The sequence below is a fragment of the Megalobrama amblycephala genome, linkage group LG19 (genome assembly GCF_018812025.1).
Source record: "Megalobrama amblycephala isolate DHTTF-2021 linkage group LG19, ASM1881202v1, whole genome shotgun sequence".
Lineage (NCBI taxonomy): Eukaryota > Metazoa > Chordata > Actinopteri > Cypriniformes > Xenocyprididae > Megalobrama > Megalobrama amblycephala.
This window is the reverse complement of record NC_063062.1, coordinates 39,309,020-39,329,079: the sequence shown is the minus strand read 5'-3', so window position 1 is coordinate 39,329,079 and position 20,060 is coordinate 39,309,020. Positions and strand designations below refer to the sequence as shown.

The 20,060-nt window shown below is 35.4% G+C and overlaps 1 protein-coding gene across 4 annotated transcripts in view; it reads left to right on the top strand.

Annotated features, from left to right (window-relative positions):
* Nucleotides 1–19,009, top strand: part of LOC125254117 (SPHK1 interactor, AKAP domain containing) — a 94,550-nt gene extending 75,541 nt beyond the window's left edge. For all 4 annotated transcript variants that reach the window (XM_048168559.1, XM_048168556.1, XM_048168558.1 and 1 more), the window contains 2 exons: nucleotides 13,980–14,164; nucleotides 17,578–19,009. In XM_048168559.1, the coding sequence (XP_048024516.1) occupies nucleotides 13,980–14,164; nucleotides 17,578–17,733 (341 nt within the window). In that variant the 3' untranslated portion in view covers nucleotides 17,734–19,009. The remainder of the gene's footprint in view (nucleotides 1–13,979; nucleotides 14,165–17,577) is intronic.
* The last annotated feature ends 1,051 nt before the right edge of the window (nucleotides 19,010–20,060 follow it).

Sequence of the window (20,060 nt, the reverse complement as noted above, 5' to 3'; positions counted from 1 at the left end):
GAGTCTCAAACCCCATTGTTTCCTCCTTCTTATATAAATCTCATTTGTTTAAACGGCCTCCGAAGAACAGGCAAATCTCAACATAACACCGACTGTTACGTAACAGTCGGGGTGTACGCCCCAATATTTGCATAATGCCAGCCCATGTTCCCAACATTATGAAAGGCATTAGACAAGGGCAGCCAGTTAACGTCTGGAGCTGCACACAGCCGAAACATCAGACTAGGTAAGCAAGAACAACAGCGAAAAATGGCAGATGGAGCAATAATAACTGACATAATCCATGATAGCATGATATTTTTACTGATATTTGTAAATTGTCTTTCTAAAAGTTTCGTTAGCATGTTGCTAATGTACTGTTAAATGAGGTTAAAGTTACCATCGTTTCTTACTGTATTCACGGAGACAAGAGCCGTCGCTATTTTCATTTTTTAAACACTTGCAGTCAGTATAATGCATAAACACAACTTCATTCTTTATAAATCTCTCCAACAGTGTAGCAATAGCCGTTAGCCACGGAGAACAGCCTCAAATTCACTCAGAATAAAACTTTAACATCCAAATAAATACTTTACTCACATAATTCGAAGCATGCATACAGCATGCATGACGAACATCTTGTAAAGATCCATTTGAGGGTTATATTAACTGTGTGAACTTTGTAAATGCGCTGTAATATAGTCGACAGCTCATGTGGCAGGGAGCATGCGATTTAAGGGGGCGGCGCCGAGTGTAAATCAGTGCATTGTTAATGATGCCCCAAAATAGGCAGTTAAAAAAATTAATTAAAAAAAATCTATGGGGTATTTTGAGCTGAAACTTCAGACACATTCAGGGGACACCTTAGACTTATATTACATCTTGTGAAAGAACGTTCTTGGGCACCTTTAAGATCTTCGTTCATCTTCGGAACACAAATTAAGATATTTTTGATAAAATCCGATGGCTCAGTGAGGCCTCCATTAACAGCTAGTTCATTTAGACTTCCAATGCCCAGAAAGGTGCTAAAGACATATTTACAACTGTCCATGTGACTACAGTGGTTCAACCTTAATGTTATGAAGCAACGAGAATACTTTTTGTGCTCCAAAAATAACAAAATAATGACTTTATTTAACAATTTCTAGCGATGGGCGATTTCAAAACACTGCTTCATGAAGCTTCGAAGCTTTACGAATCTTTTGTTTCGAATCAGTGGTTCGGAGCATGTATCAAACTGCCAAAGTCACATGATTTCAGTAAACGAGGCTCGTTACGTCATAAGTGTTTCAAAACGTTTCGAAATTTCTGTGGTTCACCACTCTGTGAACCCATGAATCAAGTCCAAAAGTTTTTCCTGATCTCTGATTAGTTTTATACATTTGTAGACATTTTAATTAGACATTAGTAGGCCTATAATTAAAAAAGAATAGTAGTAGTTAATAGTCTCTTATTGGCCTGTTTAGCTGAGCCATCCATGGAACAAACAAAACAAGCCCTGAAAATTGATAAAAGGCATTTTATACATAAACTTGATATTCAATCTTATTATATGAGTTATAGATTTTACTTTGAATAAAACATTTGCAATGGATTTGTAAAAGGTGTTTATTTGCATGAGTTTTTATAGAAAGCACTGTTCTGACCAGGATTCAAAACCCAGTCAAGAACACTATCCACTCCCCCACACACTTGCTTGCTTGGCACAAACATCATGTACGTTATACCAATAAGTGTCACCTTGGAGACGGTGGTTGGATTGTTTCAAAGCCTCGACACAGTTCGACTCATTTGCTTCAACTGTCGGTGTGTTCCAAACGGGATATATCGCCCTCCGAAGGGCACTTCGGAGTGAAAACAATCATGGCCGCCATATTGAAGGGTCGTTCCAAAACGAAAGTGCTCAAAACGGGCCACTTCAAAGGGCCCTTCAGAATGAAGGATTTCAAAGGGTACAACTGATGGACACTTCGGGCCCCCATGATCCTTTGCACAGGGAAGTTGTTTGATGTCACAGAATGGGTACAGGAGGCTCAGAGTTCAATTTTACCTATATATATAGTATTATATATAACCCTACCGCTGGGTTAAAACAACCCAATTGCTGGGTTTGTCCATTTTCAACCCAACTTGGGTTGTTTTTAACCCAGCATTTTTTAGAGTGTGAAGTGCGTTCCAAAAGAAGAGTTTTGTTGACCCCTACACCCTTCATCCCTTCGAAGCTCTCACTCCGGAGGGTAAACCCTCTGAAGGGATTAGGGCATAGGGATGAGCCCTTCCGAATGGAATGCAGGGTGTTTCAGTGTTTCACGAAGCCTCGCTCTGCCCATCGCTAGTTGACAGAGATCATCGCCCCCCCAGTGGTGAACCATTGAAATTTCAAAACATGTCGAAACACTTATGACATAATGAATCCTTGTTTACTGAAATCATGTGACTTTGGCAGTTTGATACATGCTCCGAACCACTGATTCGAAACAAAAGATTTGTAAAGCTTCGAAGCTTCATGAAGCAGTGTTTTGAAATCGCCAATCACTAGAAATTGTTGAATAAAGTCGTTATTTTTTACAAAACGTATTCTTGTTGCTTCATAACATTAAGGTTGAACCACTGTAGTCACATGAACTGTTTTAAATATGTCTTTAGTAGCTTTCTGGGCATTGAAAGTGTAAATTATCTTGCTGTCAATGGAAGCCCCACTGAGCCATCAGATTTTATCAAAAATATCTTAATTTGTGTTATGAAGATGAACGAAGATCTTACAGGTGTGGAACAACATGAGGGTGAGTAATTAATGACAGAATTTTCATTTTTGGGTGAACTAACCTTTTAAGTATGAAATAACAGTTAGTATTAAAACATAAAATAAACTATACTATTAAATTAATACAGACATACTAGTAATTATAGCTAAAAACCTTACTGAAATCTTACCCTAAACCAACCCTTCCATAAAAATCAAATTTACTCTAGAGTTTCATAATTAAAATACTTTAAAAACTGATGAAAACAAACAGGATGACTACGCCGTCTGTTATTTTATACAATCTGTATGCCTTATCACTAGGTGGCAATACTGAAGTACTAGTGACGACATCAGCGATTCCAGAGGGAGGGGCTCTGGAATGGCTGTTTCATTGTAGCGGGCGTAATCAGTAGGGGCGTGGCTTATAGTACTGCAGTCAGTTGGAAAATTCCATCAATGGTGGGGAAAGAGTTAAAGATACATCACTGGAACTTCACAGCTCTGTTTGGAATTAAAAAGAAATCATGCTATCATTGCTCTTCACACTTCTGCGCTAATGTATTCAGTCTGAACTAAGCCGTTGTCTGACAGTCTGATCGTTTACATAAATCTTACATATTCTTCTCGAGAGTGAACTTCATGTCAGGAATTGACATTTTTGAGGGGGCACAAGAGGCTCACTTGGTGCCCTAGATGAGATACTTTTTCAACTTTAGTTTTTCTTCATGCAAATGTAAGACATGATGGTCTCTATAACTTGATTTTGGAAGTTATTAAATGTATTAAAATAACTTTTAGCTCAAATCTCTGAGGGGCCAGTGTGAGTGGGCTTGATGCTTCTGAGCCAGAAGTTAACATGTTGGACCACTGAAGCTAAAAACAAACTTTGCAATAGGGCTGCATGATTCAGTGAAATAAAACAGGCATTACGATATGGCTTGGTTCGATCTAATCCTCGTCATATTCTAGGTTGATGACACCCAGTGGACGGTAGGTGTTTAGTTTGTAATCACAGAGAAAATCTTTACTTCCAAAAGCATCGTGAGCATAAATAGATCGTAAACCAATTGCACTAAAGGTCTCTAAGATCTACTTAAGCTTATGATGTTTTTGGAAAATGCAGCCCTGGATTGTTCCATTCTTCATTGAAGCCATTGGTTGGTTGGGAAAGCAACCCTGATCATATCAGTTATTGAGAGTCAGGATTTTCTCTGTGATTACAAAACAAACACAGGCATTAGTCTACAAACCTACCATCCACTAGGTGTCATCAACCTAGAATATGACGATGTTGTTGATGGTTCCGGACTTGCTGGCGATGCCATGAGGAACAATCACATAAATAGCTGGATTGTGTTTCTGGAAAACCGTGGTCGCTACAAAATAGTTCAACATAATGCGAATAAGTGAAAATAACTTACAACTCTTCGGTTGATTTGTCATGCCCTGTGTCAAACTCTGATCTCTTAGTTAGATCTGACTCTTATATGTGAGTTCTCAACCAATGAAGCGCTGGAGCTACGCAAGGACCGCCTCCCTAATTTACATGTTGCACACGAAAAAGTAAAAATAAATAAATGTATAAATCTGGAAATAAATACATGTGGGAATAAATAAATATAACAATAAATGATCACATTAATAAACAAATATAAAATAAATAAATGAAAAAAATAATAAAGTAAATAATAGTTGTAAAGAATAAAAATAAATTAAAAATTATAAATATACAGTACAGTCCAAAAGTTTGGAACCACTAAGATTTTTAATGTTTTTAAAAGAAGTTTCGTCTGCTCACCAAGGCTACATTTATTTAATTAAAAATACAGTAAAAAACAGTAATATTGTGAAATATTATTACAATTTAAAATAACTGTTTTCTATTTGAATATATTTGACAAAGTAATTTATTCCTGTGATCAAAGCTGAATTTTCAGCATCATTACTCCAGTCTTCAGTGTCACATGATCCTTCAGAAATCATTCTAATATGCTGATCTGCTGCTCAAGAAACATTTAATGTGTACAATTGTACAAAATATTTGTGTACAATATTTTTTTTCAGGATTATTTGATGAATAGAAAGTTCAAAAGAACAGTGTTTATCTGAAATCTAATCTTTTGTAACATTATAAATGTCTTTACTGCCACTTTTGATTGATTTAATGCATCCTTGCTGAATAAAAGTATTCATTTCTTTAATTTCTTTTCAAAAAAATAAAAATAAAAATTCTTACTGACCCCAAACTTTTGAACGGTAGTGTATAATGCTACAGAAGCTTTGTATTTCAGATAAATGCTGTTCTTTTGAACTTTCTATTCATCAAGGAATCCTGAAAAAAAAAAGTACACAACTGTTTTCAACATTGAAAATAATATTAAATGTTTATTGAGCAGCAGATCAGCATATTAGAATGATTTCTGAAGGATCATGTGACACTGAAGACTGGAGTAACGATGCTGAAAATTCAGCTTTGCATCACAGGAATAAATTACTTTGTCAAATATATTTAAATAGTACACAGTTATTTTAAATTGTAATAATATTTCACAATATTACTGTTTTTTACTGTATTTTTAATTAAATAAATGTAGCCTTGGTGAGCAGACAAAACTTCTTTTAAAAACATTAAAAATCTTAGTGGTTCCAAACTTTTGGACTGTACTGTATATAAATTTTTTTTTTTAATATTTGTTTTACCATGTCATTTATTCCTTTATTTTTCTATTATTTATTTATTTTTATTTTTTTCTACATGTTTGTTCCTCCATATTTAAATGCTCAGGATTTGGTAATAGCAAAGCATTAGATTCATCGTACGTGTTCTTAGTTCTAAGCTCCAGAAATCAAATGGCACACAGACAAATGGTTAAAAATAGTCTTTCCTTTCAATTTTAAAACTATTAAAAAAAAAATAAAAAATTGGCACTGTGCAGCCCTATTGTGGTTGCTACGATTCTACTCATGACTTTATGCATTTTTCTTCTGTGTTGTTCTTTTCAATGGCCTTTAATCTTTGACTTCTTCTATCTGAGTAACATCTTCAGTACATGTCCTGAATTAGCATACAGTCAGCCTTTCTGCAGCAGCAGCATACTTGCCCTCTGCTCCTCATCGCTCAGTGTGCTTCTAGTCTTTGGCAGATGGACAGACGCTCTTGAATGAGTGAGTGAGAGAGAGCGCGAGAAAGCTAAAAAGACTTTTGTATTGCCAACACAAACTCACACCTCACAAATGACTCATTCACATGCAGGAGAACAAAAGAGACGTTCAGGCACACAGACACAAGAGCTGACAGGCAACGCATCATCCTGCTGGGAAAGAGAAGGAGCGATGAGGAGAGGGTGTTAAAATGGGAAGATGTGTGATAGAGCAAGAAAACAGAGGACAGATTAATTTTGGAACAAATCTTTACGTTTTTTTGGAGCACTGAGGAGGAGGATAGAGGTGTCATGATGAAATGAATATTACCGAGGCAAAGAAAGAACAGCTTGATTTGCTCTTTAAAAAATGGGAAAAAAAATGTTACTTTTGAATATAACTCTAAAATAGTGGGAGGGAGAAGAGTTTAGCCCATCTTTCCTGTAGAACAATAGGGTTTAGCAGTGAGGCGGTAGGCTCTCTGCATATTTAAGCCCTCTCTTTATTTCCCATGAGCTTTTTATCATTCGCACTGATCCTCATTCCTGTAGAACAGTCGCTTTTAAAGTAAGGGTCTCGACTCACATTGGGTTGTGCGCCCATAAATGTTGGCTTTTGACTTTATAATGTGAATTTAAGGGTGTGTTCACACTTGGTTCTTTTGGTCTGGATCAAAAAAGAAAATTATATATTTAGTCCTGGTTCGCTTAGCGTTCACACTTCATTTTTAACACCAAACCTAAAGATACAAAACAAAACAAAAAACAGCTTTTATCATGTATATTTTGTGGCGAAACGTACCAAACATCCAAAACAATGCTGTATGCTGTGCTAAATGTGATTGTTGTTACCAGCTGAGAACTTGTGAAGAGCTTATAAAATGTGTAAAGGAGTCAAAACAGTGCTAGGATTTCCTTCGTTGCACAAAAATGAAGATCTGCTGCAAGGAGATGGCTTTTCCGATGCTTGTACCGAACTGTAATGGGCAACTTGATGATGAAAAGAAATGGGTATTCTTGAGCATTCTGTCCTTTTTGGTTCATTTAGATCAGTGGTTCCCAACCACATTCCTGGAGGCCCACCAACACTACACATTTTGCATGTCTCCTTTGTCTGACACACCTATTTTAGATCTTTGAGTAACTACTTAATTTGTTTTATTTAGATAGGGACAGATACAAATAACATAGATAAACTTTGACAGTCATCTGATGCATGTATCATAATGTTTTTAGCTTAAAGCTAATTTACAACACTTGTCCCTAGTAGGGCTTTTTGGAGAAAAAAAAAGAAAAAGAAAAAACGATACAGTTTAACATTAACATCAACATTAATAAAAAACCAGGAAGGAATAAGAATAAAAATGTAGTACAATAGAAAATAATAAAAAAGAATTAAAAATATACAGAAAGGGCAAAATCAAAGGACTAAACATGAGAACAACGTTGTTCCTGAATTAACCACAATTTGATTTTTTTTTTTGAAAGTGGCTAATGTCGGGATACATTTCAAATGATCTGGCAGAGCATTCCATAATTTTGCCCCCTTCACTGAAACAGCGACCTGGGCAAATGATGTTCTACGAAAAGGGATGTTACAATTAGATCTGGTGGATCTAATACTTTGCTGTCTTGTTATTATTTTGCAAAGCGGTAGTGGAGCAACATCATTTAAGCATTTGAAGACCAGTTTAACCAGATGCAGAGAAATAAAATGAACAAAACTTAGAATTTTATATTTACTTTGAATTTGGCAGTGATGGTACCTTATTCTCTTCTTGTCCAGAACTTTCAAGGCTCGATTATAAAGACACTCTATGATTTTGACTGATGACTGATGAGCTTGGGACCATGTGGTTAGGCCATAAGATATATGTGAAAGAATCATAGAATTTAAAAAAATAAAAGCACAGTCAAGTGTCAGACAGTTTCTTATCATCATAAAACAACTTAAAATGGCCCTAATAGTTTTACAGATTTTCTTCATATGACTTTTTAAATTCAACTGATAATCTATATTTATTCCAAGATACTTCACTTCAGGTACTTGTTCAATAAGTTCCCCATTAATTTTTATGTTCAAAAGTTGTGTTGGAGGTAGTTTTTGAATGGAAAAGCAGACAGAGTTTGTTTTTTTTAGTATTTAAAGTTAAACAAGATGAGGCCAGCCAAGATGATATTCTTTCTAAATTAGTATTAAGTTTGTCAGCCACAGAGATACATGTATCAGCAGATGCATACACCACTGTGTCATCTGCATACATCAGTAGATCTATATCTGGACATACTACATCCGGTAAGTCATTAATGTATAGACTGAAGAGTATGGGTCCCAAGACCGTGCCCTGAGGAATACCTGTTTTTATTTTAAGAAAAGTGGATCTCACACTATTAATCACAACACACTGTTCACATCCCTTTAAATATGATTCAAACCAGGACAATGTTTTTTTGGATGAATTGAACTTAGCTAATTTAGAAATTAATATATTATGATTTACTGTATCGAATGCTTTTTTTAAATCTAGAAACACAGCACCAGCTACATTTCCCTGGTCAAGTGATTGTTTGATATTTTCAGTTAATAGACAGATTGCAGATTCTGTGGAATGGTTGTGCCTGAATCCAAATTGCAGAGGACTCAGATACTGGTTTGTCTCAAGATAATGCATAAGTTGTTCTGAAACAATCTTCTCTAAAACTTTAGAAAAAGCTGGGAGAAGACTGATAGGTCTATAATTACAGGAAATTTTTTCATTACTAGATTTTTAGAACTGTATTACTAGAGCATTTTTCCACCCATCTGGGAATTGCCCAGATTTAATGGAGATATTAACAAGATAAGTGAGAGGCTGGACCAGAATGCTGCTATATTTTTTAAGAAAAGCTGTATCTAAATTAAAAATATCTTTTGAGAAGGTGGTGTTTAAGTCCTGTATAGCTTTCAGAACAGCTGTCTGACCAACTTCCCTAAGCTGGAATGAGTTATCTTGACCTTCAAGCAGGTCTACTGTTGTTAGGCCTATATCGTTACAGCATGGAAAGCTTGATGCTAGGTTGTTAACAGATTGTATGAAAAAGTTATTGAATTCATTAGAAACTTGTGCATTATCAGTGATGGTGTGTTCACCCATTTTAAGTTCATATTTTGTTTGGGTGGTGTTACCCTTTGGATTTAATAGGCTGTTTAATTGTTTCCACATTAATTTGCCGTTCCCTTTAGCCTCTGTTAGAGCTTGGATATAATAATTTGATTTAGACATTCTAAGTTCTTTGACAACTTGGTTACGCAAACCTTTAAATAGTTTCAAATCAGTGTCCCTTCGGGTCTTAATAAAAGTTTTCAAGGCAAGGTCTCTCCTTTTCATCAGCTTTCGAATATTATCGTTCATCCATGGTAACTGAAATTTTCTCTGGGATTTCTTTAGCTTTTTAATGTATTTATCTACAATACTCTCAATAGTGGACATAAAAGCTTATTACAGCAATCGTTTACTTGATCATATTGTTGAAGCTCATCCCAGTTAACACCCTTTAACTCATTCTCAAATTCAGTCTGGTTTTTACGAGGGATTTCAAGTTTAAACAGGTACCGATTTGGATTTAAAAATCTAGTCATTCTTTTCTTTGTCAGTTTTCTTGCAATTAAAATCATATTATGGTCAGATAGACCAGTAACTAAATTATATGTTTTTATGATTCTGTCAGGTTTGTTAGCGAAAATTAAATCTATTAGTGTCTGAGTATTCCTGGTAATACGCGTAGGGGTTTCAATCATTTGAATAAAATCATGTTTGGATGCAAGATTTTTAAGTTTTTTCCTGCAGTGTTTGTCTATCCAATTTATATTAAAATCACCGAAGACAAGCACCTCATTTTTGTGCTTAAAGTTTTTAAACATCGCATCCAAGTTTTCACAGAGCGTTGCAGTGCATGCCGAGGGAGGATTATATACCACTAAAATATGAAATTGCATACTTTGCGACAATATTACATTAATACATAGACTTTCAGTTGACATATCAACAGTTGGATACATTTGCTTTGCATTGAATGTGTCCTTAATATATATCATATAATATACTAATGAGCTGATAACCTTAATCAGGTGTGCTTGATTGAAAATGTGCAGTGTTGGTACCCAGGAATGTGGTTGGGAACCACTGGTTTAGATGTCTTTGGTTGGTGTTGCATTCATTCGTTCAGTCAAATCGCACCAGAGTTTGTTTGGAAGCGGACCGAGACATCCTAAAAAAATGTAGGTCTCGGTCTGTTTGTTTGGTGGGCACCAGGGTTCAGATGGCAGTGTTCACGCTTATTCAAATGAACCGCACTAACAGAGCAATCACACCAGAGTTCGTTTTAATCAAACCAAACCTGCCAAGTGTGAACACTAAATGCACTAAAATGCACAATACTATAGGGCAGTGGTCACCAACCTTTTTAAGCCCAAGATCCCTGACCTCGACCTTTTTGAAAGACAAGATCTACTTGATAGAAAAAGACAGCCCAGATTGTATTTAGTATTTTTTTCGTGGTCAATGTAGATTCTGATTTATTTATTTATTTTTACAAGCAAATTGGCCGATTCTGATACTGGTTGCAGATATTTATTATTAATATTATTATAATAAACAAAAATACATAGCCATTTCATATTAGAGGGAACCACTGCTTTTTAATCACAATTCAAACAAAGATGCTACGCACGTTACATGAGCAGTTGTTTTTTATTTGAATTAGATTTAATTTCAAGATTTAAAGCAAAAACAGAACGGTCTGATTTTATCTTTGTGAAATTATAAATGCTACACACAAAAAAAGCATGAAACAAAAACAGCAGGCTGAATGAGACGCAGATTCACTCTGACAGCAGGTGGCGCTTATGGTGTAGCAGTGATACAGCGTTTCCTTCGTTACCCTTGTAAACAAAGCAAATGCGCTAATAATTAGCTACTTTATTCGGAGGTAAGAGGAAAATAAAATGGCATTGCCATCGAAATCTTCCTGAAGACTGATCTCCTTTTGAATTCATAATCCCTCATCCCCAATTCAATATTTATATTTTCTTCCTATATTTCGAGCATCGTGAACAGTGAGCAGCTCTGCCTGCTACAGAATTGTCTCCTTTTCGCGTCCGTCTTTCAGCGTCTCTGGCCTCTTGTTTACAACCGTTTACAGACTCAGACATAATGTGGGCTATTTACCTTTATCTGTCTGTCCCAGTAGCTCCAGAAAATAACATAAAAATAAATACAAAAATACAGTACAAAGACTGGAGAAATGTAATGTATTTTTGTACTCATTTCTGTTATTTTCGCGAGCTACTGGAACAATGATAAAGATCGAACAATGATTGGCGACCACTGCTATAGGGTGACCATATGTGTCATTTTCCCAGGACACATCCTGTCCAGGTTTTTTAAGTTGCATAAAATGTAGTTTTGGTTTTGTTTTCATATTTGCGGAAGGTAATGATTAAATTATTTTACCAATAGCGTGCATTATACATAATCGACCAATCGTGGCTTGCGAGAAGGCTGGATCTACAGAGAACGGTCAAAGCATTGCAAATACGACAGCATTTTAATGCATTGCATGAAGACTGTCAATAAGAACAGTGGCTTGCACAGACCTCCTTTTAGAAATCGCGTTCAGGGGGCACATCGATATGACCACTTTCACGATTAAAGAGGCAAGGGCTCAGGCCATTTTAGGCAATTTAGAAATCCTGGACAGGACGCGTCCTGGGAAAATGGCACATATGGTCACCCTACAATACTAGAAGTGTAACTGTAAACCGGATGTTCATCAAGATACAATCTGGTTTGCTGATATCTCAAAACACGCTGCAATACAAATTGTTTAGATTGAGGGGTCTGCAATTATTATGTCAATATTACGATATTATGTGACTATTTTACACAACCAGAACTCACAAATGCAACCAAAATGTAATGAGCATTTAATTAACCTTCCTGAAAATTACTAATCCTGAAGTTGCATGAGATCATCAGTCATCTGACGACAGCTCACCGGCTCATGCAATGAAACAAGTCAAGAAAGTCTTTCAGTCTTCTGTTCTCTCTAAAATGTGCAAATATAGTGTCTCCGTTAGGAAATACAAAACAAAATTAGGGTACTCCAGTAGTTGAATAAATACATTTATACAGAAAAGTAATTATAAAAATAAATAAATAAATAAAGTTAAAACTTATCAAATATTTGATGACAGCTCAATGACAATTTGATATCTTATAGTCAAATAGTCAAACAAGTCTTCTTGTATATCTTACAGATAGATCACTTTCTTCACTTAGATGAACTAAACTTTGTAAAACAACAACAAAAAATGCACTCTGTTAGTCTGTACAGAGATGGTCATAAAACTAACTCTGTCGTTCCACATCCGTAAGACCTTCGTTCATCTTCGGAACACAAATTAAGATATTTTTGATGAAATCTGATGGCTCAGTGAGGCAGCAATGCCACTGAAATACACTGAAAAACATATTTAAATCAGTTCGTGTGACTACAGTGGTTCAACCTTAAGATTATAAAGCGACAAGAATACTTTGTGTGCACCAAAAAAACTAAATAACGACTTTTCAACAATATCTAGTGATGGCCGATTTCAAAACACTGCTTCGAATCTTTTATTTCGAATCAGTGGTTCGGATCGTGTCAAACTGCCAGACTGCTGAAATCATGTGACTTTGGCACTCTGAACCGCTGAAACAAAAGATTTGTGCAGTGTTTTGAAATCGGCCATCACCAGATATTGTTGAAAAGTCATTATTTCACTTAAGATGGTAGGTAACTCATTATTAATAACTTTAGTTATGTAGCAAGCATCATATAAAGTCAGCATGAAACGGAAGTTGCAATTGTCTTCTCTTCCCTATTGTTTTGTCTATTCAAGCGAAGCGGCTTCTGGAACAAGAAAAAATGTAGGGCGGGGCTAGATTTTGTCCATGGGGAATTGATTGGATGGATGTGGTTTGCTATTGGTGGATCTCATGTGAGTGACAGGTTGCCCCGCCCTCACATATGTAAACACATCATCAGAGAAGAGAAGTCGCTGCAAGAGGGAGGGGAAGTTATTCTGATTAAAGTAATAAGAATTGTCCATTTTGATTTCACAGTGACTTTAAAGGATTAGTTCACTTTTAAATAAACTTTTCCTGATAATTTACTCACCCCGATGTCATCCAAGTTGTCCATGTCTTTCTTTCTTCAGTCGAAAAGAAATTAAAGTTTTTGATGAAAACATTACAGGATTTTTCTTTATAGTGGACTTCAATGGGCACCAAACAGTTGAAGGTCAAAATTAGTTTTTGACCTGTGGAGGGCAGTAATACACTTAGCAGTGTCTACACTGCTGGAATTCTAATAGAGAAGAAGAAGAAAGCTAGTTCAAGATGAGCATTTATGGTTAAAATGTATAAAAGTTTAATTTTTTTTTTTTAGAAAATGAGTGATTGTTTCTCTAGATAAGACCCTTATTTCTCATCTGGGATCATGTAGAACAATTTGAAGCAGCAATGAAACTAATTATGACCTTCAACTGTTTGGTGCCCATTGAAGTCCACTATATGGAGAATAATCCTGGAATGTTTTCATCAAAAACTTTAATTTCTTTTCGACTGAAGAAAGAAAGACATGGACAACTTGGATTAAATGGGGGTGAGTCAATTATCAGGAAAAGTTTATTTAAAAGTGGACTAATCCTTTAACAGATCTCCAGTATCTGAAATGATGGAATAACTGCACCGACTGTTGATAAAGACTGAGGAACCCAAGCCATATCTAGAGACCTGAATATCATACCACCTAACAACCACTCAGAACACCTTAGCAACAGCATAGCAACACCTTGGCAACCACCCATAATACGGTAGCATTGTAGTGGAGAGGTTTGCACTGCTCACTTCCTTCAGAAATGTACCTGTAGTTAAAACATGCATAAAACATAGAGCTACTCAATTCTACACCTTCAAATGATTTTTCTTTCCTTTAAATTCTGCTTGCAACATATTAGATCTATAGAAATCTCATTAAGAGGAACCTGCACAGAAGTGTCTCAAAGTAACCGGTTTCATTTTGTCTGGCAGAAGTCACATCGGGTTTGTCCACAGCCGGCAGCAGCTGTCAAAGGGAGCTTCTGGTGCTGAACTTTGACCTGGAACCAGAGTGTGTGGATGGAGAACTAAGAGCAGCGCTCCAGTGGATTGCTGCATCTGAGCTCGGCGTGCCGGCTCTCTACTTCAGAAAGAGCCCGGAGCACAATCTCGCTAAGGTGAGGGCAAACGGAGGTCAGAATAACTAACCAGGTCTGGATGGAATTTGCGCTTGCGGAACTCACAGATTTCTGCAGAGCTGGAGCGCCAGTCATTCATAAAATACTACAGTCTCACTATGTTTAGCTAATTTGATTATAGTTCCAGAATAAGAGTTAATACTTTATAAAATGTAAGCAACAATGTTTACAGAGTTTACATCCATCTTGCAGAATCAGAAAAAAAATCCTTTAAAAAAAGACCTGCAGAATTGATCTGGGCCATTAGTTCAAGTTCACTTTACTGTTATTCAGCCCAGATATGGGAGAGTGAGTGTTTCTCTACAGTTCCTGGCAATAATTCAACATTTAATGTTACCAACATGACAACAATAAACATATACCACAGTATAAATGGAAAAATAAATAAATAAAACACTTTCTCAGATCCTGCCAGCTAGTATACTGACAATCATTCAGGAGTTATGATTCTCATGGTACTAATGAAAACATACAACTTGAATGCAATCAGTTTGTGTCTATTGTGTTGCATATTACAATTTCAAAGCATTTTAACACTGTATATTACATACTGTTTCATATACTATTTTTAGGAAATACAGGATGAAGTGTATATGGAGGCAGTGTAGTGCTCTGACATTTGATTTGAGCCCTGCAGAGGAACGAGGCACAAACCATCATCATTGTGCCCTTCAGCAAGGCTCCAGGGGTATAGAGCTGTTCAGACTCTAGTCCTCAAACCTGAGAAAGAATTAGCTTGGATTCCCTCAGGAATGTCTAATGGGTTTTTAGAATAGCAGTTTTCGATTTGTGAGTAAAATAAGGTTGGTGGTTAACATCACCTGAGGAGACTTTCACATTTTGTTCGACAACACAAATTACACAGTCATACCTCAAATGTGAATTTTGAAATGGTAGAAGACAGTGGAGTTGGTGCTATTTTTTTTATCATTCATACTAGCCCATATATATAAGAACTGAATAAAATAAACCATTGTCACCCTAATGTAGCGTCCTTTTTATCTCACAATTCTGACTTTTTTTCAGAATTGCGAGATTTAAACTTGCAATTGCAAGTTATAAATTCAGAAGTATGTTATAAAGTCAAAATTGAGATATAAAGTCAGAATTGCAAGTTACAGTATAAAGTCAGAATTGCTAATTATAGTCAAAATTGAGATATAAAGTCAGAATTGCGAGTTATAAAGTCAAAATTGCGTGTTATAAAGTCAAAATTGTGTGTTATAAAGTCAAAATTGAGATATAAAGTCAGAATTGCAAGTTATAAAATCAGAATTGCTAATTATAGTCAAAATTGAGATATAAAGTCAAAATTGTGAGTTATAAAGTCAAAATTACATATTATAAAGTCAAAATTGTGAATTATAAAGTCAAAATTGAGATATAAAGTCAGAATTACGAGTTATAAAGTCAAAATTGTGTTATAAAGTCAAAATTGAGATATAAAGTCAGAATTGCAAGTTATAAAGTCACAATTGCTAATTATAGTCAAAATTGAGATATAAAGTCAGAATTATGAGTTATAAAGTCAAAATTGCATGTTATAAAGTCAGAATTACGAGGTATAAAGTCAAAATTGCGAGTTATAAACTCAAAATTGTGTGTTATAAAGTCAAAATTGAGATATAAAGTCAGAATTGCAAGTTATAAAATCAGAATTGCTAATTATAGTCAAAATTGAGATATAAAGTCAAAATTGTGAGTTATAAAGTCAAAATTACATGTTATAAAGTCAAAATTGTGTTATAAAGTCAAAATTGAGATATAAAGTCAGAATTGCAAGTTATAAAGTCACAATTGCTAATTATAGTCAAAATTGAGATATAAAGTCAGAATTATGAGTTATAAAGTCAAAATTGCATGTTATAAAGTCAGAATTACGAGGTATAAAGTCAAAATTGCGAGTTATAAACTCAAAATTGTGTGTTATAAAGTCAAAATTGAGATATAAAGTCAGAATTGCAAGTTATAAAATCAGAATTGCTAATTATAGTCAAAATTGAGATATAAAGTCAAAATTGTGAGTTATAAAGTCAAAATTACATGTTATAAAGTCAAAATTGTGTTATAAAGTCAAAATTGAGATATAAAGTCAGAATTGCAAGTTATAAAGTCACAATTGCTAATTATAGTCAAAATTGAGATATAAAGTCAGAATTATGAGTTATAAAGTCAAAATTGAGATATAAAGTCAGAATTATGAGTTATAAAGTCAAAATTTAATGTTATAAAGTCAAAATTGCGAATTATGAAGTCAAAATTGAGATATAAAGTCAAAATTGAGATATAAAGTCAGAATTATGAGTTATAAAGTCAAAATTTAATGATATAAAGTCAAAATTGCGAATTATAAAGTCAAAATTGAGATATAAAGTCAGAATTGTGAATTATAAAGTCAGAATTGTGAGACAAAGTCAGAATTGCATGTTAGTCAAAATTTGCTAATTATAAAGTCAAAATTGAGATATAAAGTCAGAATTGTGAGAAATAAAGTCAGAATTGTGTGATATAAAGTCAAAATTGCAATTATGAGAAAATGTCAGTCTTTTTTCCCTCACAATTGGGCATAATAACAGGCAATTGTGACTTTATATCACGCAATTCTGACTTTATAACTCGCAACTCTGAGTTTATATCTCGCAATTCTAAGAAAAAAAGTCAGAATTGCTAATTATAGTCAAAATTGAGATATAAAGTCAGAATTGTGAGTTATGAAGTCAGAATTGTGTGTTATAAAGTCAGAATTGTGAGACAAAGTCAGAATTGCATGTTAGTCAAAATTTGCTAATTATAAAGTCAAAATTGAGATATAAAGTCAGAATTGTGAGAAATAAAGTCAGAATTGTGTGATATAAAGTCAAAATTGCAATTATGAGAAAATGTCAGTCTTTTTTCCCCTCACAGTTAGGCATTATAACAGGCAGTTGCGACTTTATATCACACAATTCTGACTTTATAACTCGCAACTCTGAGTTTATATCTCGCAATTCTAAGAAAAAAAGTCAGAATTGTGAGATATAAACTCGCAGTTGCGAGAAAAAAAGTCAGAAGTGTGAGATAAAAAGTCGCAATTACATTTTATGTTTTATTTCATGGAAACAAGCTTCCATAGTGTAGATGCCCTTTTCTTAAAAGTTGAACTTCTTTTAACTTGATTGCCACATTTTTAGAATGCTGGTTCATGCACATTCTAAAAGATGCAAGTCACGAGCACAACAGTCAAACACCCCATCTAGCATGTTTCTATAGAAAACCAATGGAAAAGCAGTGCAGTAGAATGCAAAAATGCCTTCTATGTGAACAGCCCCTAACCGCACCGACCGTTGAGAAGAACGATCATGGCTCAGCAGTCGTCTGCATGAAGAACTGAACAGCGTGTGTTTGTTTCTCAGTTCCACAGAGTGGTGCAGTTGGCAGGTCAGAAGGCTTGGCGTGTTGGTGACTTGTTCAGCGCTGTGGCTCAGTTCTGTCAACTCCACCAGGACCTGGAGCAGAGAGGGCGGCCAGTGCCCAGCCTGTTTGACTGGATACTGAAGACCAAGCGCTAGAGCGCCACCCATCTACAGACCAGGAGCTGGAGACGCCACATATCCGTCCTGTGCTAGCACGTATATAGTCTGAAGCCAGTGTGAAAACACCAACAAACATCCCATCGTCACAACCACAACTTTCTCAACTGTAAACATACGCCTCATAGATCCAACAGACCAATCCACAACCACCGGCACGACTGTACATCGGCACGTTTTTCTAGAGCTCAGCTGTGAAACTCTGCTTATCACAAGTTAGCAAGGTTTACAAGACACGCATTCATGGCTCTCAATCCCACAATCCTTAGCATGAGGCTTCCTTAGTACCGAACGTGCCATCTCTAATCACCAGCACATCCCATATCTTCATTAAGATTCACAGCTTACAACCAACACAAACTACAAACTTTTATTCCGATACCTCCATCACTGTCACACTTGTATATGTCCTTGCTAGGTAACAGGAATTCTGGGATATACTGTAGGAAAAAATGCCTTGTCCATAAACACGTGCTATAGATGCACATTCGCATATCGCATAGATTGTGATTTGACGATTTTTCCCTTTAAATTAAGCATGTTCCTGTCTTTACGCGCACGCAAACTTAGATCCACCAGTTACCGGCCAACGTAGAGGAACATGGTTTAAACCAACCGATCAGCCTTGACGTTTTGTAGCTTGCAGATTTTTACTGTACAACAAACCGTTTCAAATGCACAACGTGACTTTTTATCAAGAATAATGGACGTGCGAGCTCTGGGGTAGGGATTTAAAGATATTTAAATGTTTGTATTTAAAGTGAAATATAGTGAGATCCCATTCCAACCACACTTGTTGTTTTAAGTTTACATTGGCGAACACGTTCAGTCATTTTATTGTACCTCTGAGACTGAATTCTATGTTTAGTATTTGTGTTATTTAAGAGATTTTATTTTGGCTAGATGTAAATAGTCTAGATTGTGAGCTATTGTACCTTTGGGCTGCAAATGGAAATATAAGTTTTCGGTTTTACGATTGCAAAGACGCGTGGACAGACAGGATTACAGCACCACTGTAAACGTTTGAATATAAAAGTATGGACTATAAAAGAACTATATTTAAAGTACAAGTACAGTTTTGTCACGTAAAAGTTGACGTGTAAATGTGAAATCTGGTGGCATTATGGTTTTCTCCGCATAGTAACATAATAGTAATGTGTTTTAATATCAGCGTTGAAGGCACACAACTGTATCCAGTCTGTCACGGTATACCTGAATGTATTTATCTTTTCAAAATAAAATTTGCGTACGGTGACTTTGACGTCAACAGCCTTTATTTGAAAACAGCCACACGTATGTCAATAAAGTCTATACATACACTTTCAGCAAGTTGTTAACTCAAAAATAGACTTGCATGCTAAAGAGAAGATGTTCCTGGTTAAATACACCAGAAAATAATTTAAATTTAACTTAATATTAAGTTGACAAGTATGCGCTTACACTGAAAATCTATAGCGCAAAAGAGTCTCCACAGACTTCCATTGTAAGTGCATTTCTCTGAGAATGTTTTTTTGTTGGTTTAACAAACAGGTATGATTCAAATTATTTTTGACAGCATACTATGGAGCCCCGCACAGGACATGTGGACAAACAAATAGGCCTACACTGTAAAAAAAATAGATATATACAGGGAGTGCAGAATTATTAGGCAAGTTGATTTTCTGATCATATTTTTTTCCCAAGCACATTTTACCAATTCCAATCCACATCAATCTTAATAACTACTATTAATATTGTTTTTAATCATTTATAAGTGATATATAATTGTTCATGAAGGCTGGAAATGAAAAATGCCTTATATTCAGGTGTGCAGAATTATTAGGCAGGTTTGCTTTTACAGGCAAAATGAGCCAAAAAAGAGATTTAACTCAGACTGAAAAGTCAAAAATTATTAAATACTCATGAGAAGGACGCAATACTAATGCAATACTAGAAATTGCAAAGTTAAAGCATGACCAAGGGACAGCAAAATGCTCATTGGGTCAGCGGGGTCATACAAAATCAGGTGGAAAAGAAAAGACACATGTTAACTGCAAAATAATTAAGAATTAAGGTGAAGAATTAAGTGTGAAACCATCAGGAACCCTTTAGTCTCCAGCGCCACCATTTTCCAGAACTGCAACCTACCTGGAATCTCCAGAAGTGCAAGGTGTCAGGATCTCAGAGACTTAGGTTAGCTAAAGAATCCTAAAAAATGACCTGCACTTGATAAGAATCACAAGCTGAAGTGTTATAAAATACATGAAGACTGGGTTTTAATAGGGCTTATAGACAGACAGCTTGAGAATGACTCCTGATGGACCAGC